This window comes from Chrysemys picta, chromosome 2, assembly GCF_011386835.1.
Source record: "Chrysemys picta bellii isolate R12L10 chromosome 2, ASM1138683v2, whole genome shotgun sequence".
Taxonomy (NCBI): domain Eukaryota; kingdom Metazoa; phylum Chordata; order Testudines; family Emydidae; genus Chrysemys; species Chrysemys picta.
This window is the reverse complement of record NC_088792.1, coordinates 87,233,152-87,244,248: the sequence shown is the minus strand read 5'-3', so window position 1 is coordinate 87,244,248 and position 11,097 is coordinate 87,233,152. Positions and strand designations below refer to the sequence as shown.

Genomic DNA, 11,097 nt, shown 5'->3' with positions numbered 1-11,097 from the left:
GCGCAGCATGGCCGCAGCATGGCTGGAGGAGCCAAGGGGGGTGATCTGAGCTGTCCAAATTAATAAATTAACCTGTTGCAAGTTCCTGTTGGAGCTGGAGAAGGATTCTTGAGGGGTCCTGAGAGGGGAAACTGACGGTGGGATGCCTGCAAGACCACCCCCACACCAGAAGAAGGCCTTTCCAGGTGGTAATCCTGTGACAGTCTGTCTTGTGAGAGAGGGTAGATAGTAGGGATGGGCGTTGTCCCCCAAATTGTATCGCTTGATAGTGGGGGGGGACATGTAAAGGTTCGTCTGCCCCCTGAACAGCTCGAGTCACATACACACCCTAGACAGGACCCACCTTACCTTCAATCTCCCCTCCTGGAAAGCAGTGGCCCCTCCCTGCACTGCCCAGCTGTTGCTTCCCACAGGCAGCTTGCAGCACATGTCACTTGGTCTTCCAGGTCACTTATCCTGTGTCATTTTATTATGTTTATTACAGTAGTGCCTAAGGGCAGCTCCAGAGGACTAGGCATTGTGCAGGCAGAGTAGTGGAAGGTCCCTGCCCCCAAAGAGTTTATAATCTAAAGAGAGCAGAAAAGAGAGGGTAGGAAAAGGATTCTGGGATGCCAGCAGAATGACCCATGTGATGGCAGCAAATGCCAGGATAGTGGCACTATTTTTTAAATGGTTAGGTTTAGTTAGCAGGGGATTAGCTAAGTCACGCTGAGGGGAAGAGACTGTGAGGGAGAGGAAGGGTTGGAGCAAACAGCACAGGGCAGAGAAAGCCCAGTCAAAAGTGGAGAAAGTTCTCTGAATGTCTAAAGGTCCCTGCTTAGGAGCAGAAGCAGCCAACTAGCTGTGCCACGGCCACACTGGGGCCAGGGGAAGAGGAAGAGGCATCCCCATGGTCCTAGTACTCCCATAATGGAGTGGTCTCTCCTGCACAGTACTGGATCCAGGGGGATGTTGGTAGGAGGGGTGGCCCTGGCTGGGCCCTCTTTTCTCCCTCACCCCAATGCAGTGATTCCTGCTTTGGCAGCTTCTCCCACTGCCAACTGGAGACTTTCGTTGCTTAATGTCATTTTGTGAGGGGGCATTTTTCAAAGGCTTATTAGTCTTGTTTTTTTAAAAAGGGTGTTTAAGTAAAGTAATTTCACTTAAAAACGTGACTAGGAACAAAATGTTTTAAATGATGTGCATAGGATGCATTGTAGGTTGGTTTTTTTTAAAAAACCTCATTTTTTATTTAAAAATATTTCTAACAATGTCCATGTTAATTATTATGTAAAACTGCTATTCTAGGTAACAACATGATGGCAGGTTCATTCAAAATGTCTATATATGTGTGAAGACTTGTATAAAAAAGCATACATATGTGGTATTACATATGTGGTATAACATACTGTACAATTTAGATCTTGGTGAACAACAAGATTTTAAATATATCTTGTTTCAGTTTTCTTAGACACATTATCTAGGAAATATTCAACGAGAAAGCATGCTAAACAGACAATTATTATACACTAGGACTCTGATTTAACAAACCCTATGCCGATAACTGGAATACGCTAAGATTTCCAAAGCATTTTGTGATGACTGTTGATCTCCGCCCCCCTTCCTCTTCCCCGCCCCCCAGTGGGGCTCGCTGTTGGTGCTGATGAAGAACAAAAGGCACAGCATAGCACTGTAAATGCAGGTGGTGTTGGCACTGATCTGTAATATAAAATTAATTTTACATTTCCAAAAGCCTAGCCTAGGTTTCACTTCTCAAACATTTTCTCTTTTTTTCTCATTACATTCAAAAAAATCCAGAGGCAGGACTGAAAGCTTATGGTACATTTATTTTAAGGTGCTGGCTTATTTTTAAATGCACATCTGTTCAGCTTAAATGAGACACTTTTTAATGTTGTGATGTCTGTCAGTTTTTCTTGTAACTGTGGTAGACACTGCAGTATCTTTACAGAGCGTCTTGATCCCCAGTAGACTGTGTGTGGAATGAACTGGTTGATTCGGTGTGATAAGTGGTGAGAAGTCCACAGCGTTTAAAAAACATTCTAGGTACCGCCCAGCTCTTAAAGAGCAACTTCACATACTTCTTGAATTTTTCCCCCATAAAGAAATAGATAATGGGATTGAGACAACAGTGGAAAAAAGCCAGTGTTTCTGTCCCTTGCATTGCATAGTCCAGATCTTTGCTGATTTCACACTTTGTAATGATACCCAAGTCTACCAGCAATTTTAAGAAAAGCACAATGTTGTAAGGGGTCCAAAAAACAAAAAACACAATCATGACAGCAAAGATCATCTTCACAGCCTTATTCTTTTTCTCACTTCTACAGTACAGCAAGGTTTTAATGATCATCGAGTAGCAAAAAATCATAACCACTGAAGGTATCATGAGCCCTAGTATATTGACTTCCAAAGAGGAGAAAATCCTCCAGTTTGTGGAATTACCAGGGTACCGTGGTTTGCAGGTGGTATGATTGCGTTCCTTATAGGATTCACTAAATATCATCTCTGGAACTGAGGCTGAAATGGCTACTAACCATACAATAAGACTGGTAAAGATGCCATAGGTGACGGTTCTTGCTCTCAAGGCAAACACAGCATGAACTATTGCCAAGTACCTATCAATGCTCATGAGCATAATAAAAAATATCCCACTGTAAAACCCAACCAGATAGATCCAAGAAATGATTTTACACAATTCGTCCCCGAAAACCCACTGATCTGCTGCATAATAAGACCAGAAGGGAAGGGAGAAAACAAACAGCAAATCTGAGATTGCAAGGTTGAGCAGATAAACGTCGGTCATGCTCTTCAGCCTCTTGTATTTGAACAGGACCAAAATGACTAGAGAGTTCCCTACCAAGCCAAGCAGGAATACCAGAGAGTAAAGTGTGGGCAGAAAGTGTGATCCAAACTTCTTGATGCTTTCTTTACTGCAAGGTTTTGAAGAATCGTCATAACTGTAATTATAGGTATCATATAGAGGCAAATAGTCGTCGAATTCTGTGGTTTGGTTGTTCATTTTCCACTTCCTGAGGAGAAGCAGGTACAAATGTTAATAGATGCTCAAGGGGGAGTTAAAAATCTTTACCTAAAATAGAGGCGACTTTGAAACCGTATCACCAAAGAAGTCCTTGAAAAGAACTTGAATAAGAATGAAGTCTTTGCAGTTCTAATGCACGTTTCATCTGAGGTTTGAAACTCTAGGTTTTTGGTGGATCCAGATCTCAGTTAGCATTAAAGATTTACAAATCCATACTGGACAGAAATGGGGGCCACTCTCTGATATGTTAATGGACACTCCTAGCACTATGCAACGCTACATAAAAGTTTAGGGCATGCAGTGGGGCTGTTTGTTTTCAGTTGAAACTGCAGCTGGAAGGGAGGAAGGTGGAGTTTAATTAGTAAAATAAGTGACAGAAATCCTTCAAACCTTGGAACCAAATCATAAGAACTGAAATCCTAGTCCCAATGAAGTAAATGATAAAACTCCAATTGACTTCCACCCACAGTATTTACACCAGCAAACATTGACTAAGGACTAAGTGAAAAATAAGCAAGGACCGCAGCACCTGACTCATTTTTAGAGCACTACTCCTTTTTAATGCAATGTTCATGCAGTTACTGAATATCAACAATAGGACTCTCTTACTTAACAGTATCAGCACTTAACTTGCTGTCCAGAAAATATATTTGTATTTTCAGTAGTCTCTTTCTTCAGTGGCCAAGTGAGTGACAGGAATTTGTCACATTAATATGCATGTTCTGTTTTAGTAGATGTATTTTAACTGGCATTATTTTAAGAAGGCTACGCTGCTCAGTTGGTGAACACAGCATAAAAAGACTGCATGTGAATGTAGGTAACAATAGCATTATTCATCCAAGCATTTCCTAGCTTTTTGCCAAAGTGTATTAAGTCTCCCCACATTTTTGGAGGTTGGTAAGTATCCCCATTTGTAGAAAAGGAGAAAATGAAACTGAGTAGGGTTAAGTGACTTGTCTAAGGTCGTGCTAGGACCAGGGACAGAATCTATAATGGCTGTTTCCAAGTTTTATGCTCCAGTCAGAAGAGAGAACTCCTTCCCACCCTGTAGTTGTGTTATATTGCAGATAGATATTGATTTGTTAAGCTGAAGTACAAATTATATAAAATACCAATAGTGGAAAAAAAGAAGGACCTTTAAGCCAGTGGTCTAGAAATTGCTTTTAGTGCTAGAGTATATACACTGAACAACTCACAAGAATTAGTTAGGAGTCACTGCAACTAGATTCAGACATTTTAGTTAATTTTAAAATGCAAATACTACCCTTTTGTAATAAAATAAAAACTAAACATGAGCATTTTGATTATGCCCATGTTTGAAAATTGTTCAATTTCAAAGTGAAGCAATAGCAGAAAGAAAACTCATTAAAGTACATGAATGTCTGCATAATCATATATATAAAACAAATGTATAAAATATACAAAATCACTGTTTATGAATTGCATTTTGTAAATTGTACCTTTTTTCTCCCCCTTCACAGTTGATCTGAAGAAACCCTTTGCCTGAAATTGCAGAGTCTCCTGTTTTCTGGGTAAGTCGGTGGCTTTCTCACTGCAGCTGTGAATGTGATGTGGCATTATCTGAAAGGAAGTACAAGGTTTTCTTTGGGGAGTCCGTCCCAAAGCAGAGACATCTAATTTTTGTGATAGTGAGGTGAGATAATGTGCCTTTAAAATATATATATTGAAAAAACCACCACTTTCCTGCGAATGCCATGAGGCAGGGATTAGTGTGTCTTATTCCTTCTAGCTTTCTCCATTTCCAACTGGTGATTGGTCTTCTGCTTGTGTCTCTTTCTGAATTTACTTGAACACAGTTGCTCCTTTGTTTTCTTTTCTCCCAGCTATTCCTCAAGGACCTGAGAGGTCATGAAAGATTTATGGGATCTTCCTGATGTGAGTAGTTCATTGACTCCAGTGTAACATTGACCCCAAGAGGATTACACCTATGAAAAGGGACTGAAGGATGAGTTAATTAAAAGCTGAGAAAAGTGCCTATAACATACTCTTCGAGTTGTTTAATAATCTGTTTGGTTTTATCTTTGCACCTGGGCTTTCCACATTTTGCTCTAACATAATTCTGTAAAGCAGGGATTTTCTAATGTGTGTACAATGTCTTAATAGGGAGATTGTCTCCCGGTTCGCCTAGCATGGCATTGCAAAAGCACTGATCGCCTCCCTCTTATTTATGGTGGTGCGGACCACTTTTCCCTCATTTACAAACACATCTTATTCCTTTGGCAGCTGCAAGAATTGCTTAAATGGAAAATAATATGAAGAAATTACTGTGTATTTCTAGCTGGCTTTAATGTAATACGTTGTGACTGAATGCTCCCCTGTATTCACACCCCACTCACTATTGTAATGATCTTTGTACAAAATATGCCTTGTGAGGTAACATTTGAAAATTAGTGACTTGTTGGTCAATAGTATCATGGTGAAATGTACGTCGTCATCATCGTCATGTTCCTATTACGCCTCTGGCGGTTAGGGCAGTGATGAAGCTCCTCCACTCCTGTCTGTTTCTGGCAAGTCTTTCAATGGTTCCCCAGCTGTGCCCCAGATTTTTCAGCTCGGCTTCCACAGCTCTTCACCATGTTGTTTTCGGGCGGCCTCGTTTTCACTTGCCTTCAGGTGTCCATCTTATTGCTGCTCTGGTGATGGAATCAGTTTCCATCCAAAGCACATGGCTGATCCATCTCCAACGCCTCCTGGCAATGATGGTGCTCAGATCCCCTAGGCTGCAGTGTGTCAATAGATCTTGGTTTGATATTGTTCTGGGCCAAAAGATACGGAGGATTTTTGAGGCAGGTTGTATGGAATGAAGACAGTTTGGACACGTCATACTTTCTCCTTCCCCAGCATTCTGCACTATAAAGTAACACTATAAAGCTCTGATAAATCTTGAGTTTGGTTTTGGTGTTGTATTTTGATCATATTCAGACTGTATTTAAGCTCCTGAAGGTGTTCCTGGCTTTATTGATTTTGTTCCGGATGTCCTGGCTTGTTCCACCGATCTGGCTGATGGTGCTGCCCATGTATGTGAATGTTTCTACATTGGTGAGAACATAATCCTCTCTCCGCACAGGTGATGGTAAGTCAATATTAAAGGTCATGATATCTGTCTTATTGCGATTGATTTTCAGTCCAATTTGCTGGCTGAATGCGTTGAGTCGAGTTGTTTTTCCTTGTATATGGTGTTGGGTATGTGATAGGAGAGTGACATCATCTGTGAAGTCCAGGTCTTCAAGGGATGAGAAGAGTGTCCATTTAATGCTTCTTGGGATGTCTTCTGTTGTACACCGCTGTGATGTTCCCCTCTGGTGTTATCTGGACTGATGATCTACTAGGCCTCTCCAATCCTTGACTCTGGGAGCCAGCCTTACCCTGCTCTGCTGTGAGAACCCCCACTCCTGGGCTGTTCACGCACAGCCTCTGGCATGTAAGCTGCTCCCAGCAACTTGCAAGCGAATGACACTAGCCAATATCTCCGGTCCCAGACACAACCCTAGGAACCTCCATCTTGCAGTGTCCAGTTATGCCCACTGCAAGCTTATATGAGTTCGTCAATTTAACAAAGAAATTGATATGTACCAGGCTTGTTAGCCCAAGGGGGGCCTCTGACATACTTCAGATAAAACACATTGCTTCAGGTACAATAAACAAACAGATTTATTAACTATAAAGATAGATTTTAAGTGATTATAAGTCAAAGCATAACAAGTCAGATTTGGTCAAATGAAATAAAAGCAAAATGCATTCTAAGCTGATCTTAACACTTTAAATGTCCTTAAAAACTTAGATGCTTCTCACCACAGACTGGCTGGTTACTTTTCAGTCAGGCTTTCCCCTTTTATCAGCGTTTCAGTCGCTTGGTGGTGGTAGTGTCTGTAGATGTAGGTGGAAGAGAGAGAGCATGACAAAATGTCTCTCCCTTTTATCATGTCCTTTCTTCCCTCTTGGCTTTGCCCCACCCCCTTCAGAGTCAGGTGAGCATTACCTCATCGCAGTCCCAAACTGACCAAAGGAAGGGGGTGACTCCCTCAAGTCCATTGTTCCTGTAAGGCTGAGCTGGGTTTGTCCCATCCATGTCCTGATGAGGTGTGAACTGGCTCTCTTTTCTTGGAGAGTGTTTGCATGGGCTTGCTTTAAGCCACGAGGATACATTTTCAGCCTCATAACTATATGCATGAAATTATAACCTATAACCTTACTATAACATTACTGTAACAATTACTATAACATCACTATAACAACCATGCTCAGTGCAGTATGAGCCTTCTGAAGACAGCCAACATGATAAACTTTGCATTGGATACCACACAATCATTTTATAAAGCTGAACATGGGGGTGTAGGGTGTTCCCACAAGGTACAGAGCATCACAGCCGCATTACCCAGTCGATGGCAATGTTGAAGAGGATTGCAGACATGACACACCCCTGACATACTCCTGTTTTGACTTCAAAACTGAGCTCACTGTGATCAACACTGCATATAAAGTTGAAATAGACGCTTTTGATGACATTGATTATACAGAAAAGAATTCCATATGCCCGCAGAATGCACCATAAGCTGGTCTTGTGAATGCTATCAAAAGCTTCTCAAAGTCTATGAAACTTCTGTAGAGTTGCAGTTGCCATTCTAAGCACTGTTCTATTATGTTTCGTAGATCTGGTCTGTGCATCCACGCCCTTTCCGAAAACCAGCTTGCTCTTTTCTGAGAACGCTATCAACTGCCTCTGATATACACTGGACTATGATCTTACACAATACTTCGCTTGGCACAGATAAAAGTGTGATACCATGCCAGTTATTACAATCGCTGAAAGTTCCTTTTTTTGGGTATCTTCACTATAATCCCATTGGTTCACTCATCTGGCACCTTTTCCCTTTCCCAGACTGATGTAAATAGAGGGGCCTGGATAGATGCTGCTAATTTAGGGTTTACCTTGAACAATTCTGGATTCAAGTTATCCTTGCCAGAAGCTTTCCCATTTTTTAAAGATTTGATGGCTTGAATGATCTCTTCCTTAGTTGGGGTGTCTGTGCTGATATCAAGATCTTCTTCTGCCTCCTGGATGTTTTCTTCCTCTTTAGGTGGATCCCTGTTCAGTAATTCTTTTAAATGCTCTGTCCAGCACATTTCTTATTCTTTTTCCTTTGTTCCTTTGTTCCTGATGAGTGTTTGTTGGTTTCTGCTGTTTACCACTGATAAGTCGTGTCATTTTGTAGATGGTTCCTTGTCCAGATGCATCCTCTGCGTCTGTTGCGAGATTATCACTATAATGCCGTTTGTCCGCTCTCACAAGGTGTTTGACCTCCCAGTGTTATGCTTATAAGAAGCACACGGGATCTTTTTCAGGGGAAAAGGCAATACGCCGCATTTATTGAAGATACAACAATTAGCATATGCATTCAATCACACCACACAAACACACTCTCTGTCCTGCCAGTCGATGTTATAGTTACCAGTCCAGAGTCTGGATCAATCTAGTGGCCAGCGAGGTTGATCATGGGTAGGTAGGAGCCGGGTTCTGTTGGTTGCGACACGATGCTCTGGGGAAGTCTTGGCAGGATGAACCCAAAGTTTCATGGCAAGGCACCCTGTTTATATAGTGATTTTCCTTCATCGGGACCAATGAGTTTTGCACCATCATGTTGTAATCAATTGTTGTTTGGCGAGCGCTTGTTTTCTTAAATTGTCCTTCTCATCCTTTATCTTGTTCTTTCATCAAGTTCCTCAGGGAGTTATCCCATGCTGGTTTTGATCACAGCTATCTTGTTCCCATTGATAGGTGCCTGTCTCATCTTTAGAATCATCAATCTGCCCTCCTCTGACATTTCAATAGGGGTGTGTTGCAGCCTCCTGGTGCCCTTGCATCTGTCTTTGGTTCCTCCCTAGACCATCTGGTTCAGTAATGACTTTCACACTTATCTTTTAACACACACATTCCTCATTCACATACAAAACAGAATTAATTTACACAGAACATTTTGAGCAGGAACATCAAATTGCAATGCAAAAGAAAACAATCATGGCATTCTTTTACTTATTTTAAAATGCTAAACCTACAACAAATTGGTGACCCTCAAAGGTCTGTTTCTGCCTTGAAATCAGCTCAGACACAGATTCTGGCTGATGCATCTTTACCAAATGGCTCATTAGGCCATTCCTTTCTGCTATTCTCAAAAATGGTGGCTGGCAGGATATGATCAAATCATACACCAATACATTTAATACACGCTATTATTCTTTATCCTTCATTCTAAATTATATAAAATACAAACATAAAATCCTACTACTACACCGGTGTGTCTTGCTATACTGCTCATGGTATTTGTCCTTTAGCTTCTGGGATTTTGTGTCTAAAACTTTTTTCTTCGGGGCCCATCTGGTTTCTATGGTGTTCCATGTGCAGGGTGTAATCCACTCCTTCCTTCTCTTCTGCATGTAGCATAGACAGGCTTCATTGCTCTGTTTATAAATTGCTGTTACTTTGTCCCACTTCTTGTTGATCTCCTCATCTGCATTCCCTCCTCTTCATCAAGGTCTGCAAGTGCTTGAGACCTGTTCTTTAACTGCCAAACGAAGGATTTCTGTATTTCAGTGGACTTTAGCTTGTCAATATCATAACGTCTATGTCCCTTGTTTGGTGGACCCACACTTCTCAGTTTTAGCTTGATGGAGGCTGTTACAAGGTGCTATTCATTGCCAACATCTGCACCCCTTCTCACTTTCACATCTGTCAGTGAGCGTCGCCATTTGCCATTGATCATGATATGGTCAATCTGGTTCTTATCTCTGCCTTTTGGAGAATACCATGTCAGCTTGTGAATTTCAAATAGGGTTCCGCCGATGACTAGGTCATTTATATTACAGAAATCAATAAGCCTTTCTCCGTTTTCATTCATAGTGCCACACCCATGTCTTCCCATTGCTATGTCCTTGTTTTTGTGGTCCTTACCGACCTTGGCATTCAGATCTCCCATGATGATAGTTAGGTCATGGCGTAGTACTCTCTCTAACTCTGCCTGTAGTGTAAGGTAGAATTTGTCCCTTACTTCGTCATCACTGTCATTTGTCGGCGCATAACACTGAATCAGGATATTATTACGTTTCCCTTTCAGTCTGGCTCTCATAAGTCTGCTGCTGGTGGATTTCCATTCAAGCAGGGAATGCTCCACTCTCTTCCTCAAAAGGATGGCAATACCCTCATGGTGTTGTCCATCATCCCGTCCACAAAACCGCAAAGTTTTTCCCAAGGCTGCTGTTAATTTTCCTGATCCCGTCCATCTACTCTCGCTGACACCCAGGATGTGTAAGCTGTAGCGTCTCATCTCTGCTGTGACCTGAGCTAGCTTCCCTGCTTCATACATTGTCCATACATTCCAAAAACCAAGTTTGGTTTTTGTCTTGGTGTTGAGCACTTCAATCTTCATGCCACTTCAGCACCTCAGGCTTCCTTTCGGCTTTCACCACTGGCAGTCATACAGGTCATTGACTCCTGAAGGCCATTACACACAGTAAAGGTTGATTTCTCCATCACTGTTTCCGTAACATATTTTGTTTTTTACAGGACAGTATTGTTAGCCCTGTACCTAACCCCCAACCTGGGTGTCTGTTTTGTCTGGCCTGTCCCCCACAGACCAATCTGGCATGATTGAACCTACCAGGAGCAAAAAGCCCCTGCTGACACAGACTCTGGGGATTGTTAGAGCACGCAAGCTGTCCCGCCACGACAAGGCACGGACACCAGATGCTCAGAGAAACAAGTTTGTTTATGTGTGCAGGAGATAACGCTGCCCGCTTCTTGTTTACAATGTCACCTGAAAGTGAACACGGGTTTGCAAGGCACTACTATAGCTGGCATCGCAAGATATTTACGTGCCAGATGTGCTAAAGATTCATATGTCCCTTCATGCTTTGGCCACCATTCCAGAGGACATGTTTCCATGCTGATGACGCTCATTTAAAAAAAATAATGTGTTAATTAAATTTGTGACTGACCTCCTTGGGGAAAAATTGTATGTCTTCTGCCCTGTGTTTTACCCACATTC

General features: G+C 41.9%; 1 protein-coding gene across 1 annotated transcript; it reads right to left on the bottom strand.

Moving 5' to 3' along the window:
* Positions 1-1,225: 1,225 nt before the first annotated feature.
* Positions 1,226-4,615, bottom strand: CCR4 (C-C motif chemokine receptor 4). The gene is given in 3 exon segments (XM_005278568.4): positions 1,226-3,026; positions 4,498-4,550; positions 4,553-4,615. Coding segments are annotated over 3 exon segments (1,200 nt in total). The 3' UTR covers positions 1,226-1,942.
* Between the last annotated feature and the right edge of the window lie 6,482 nt (positions 4,616-11,097).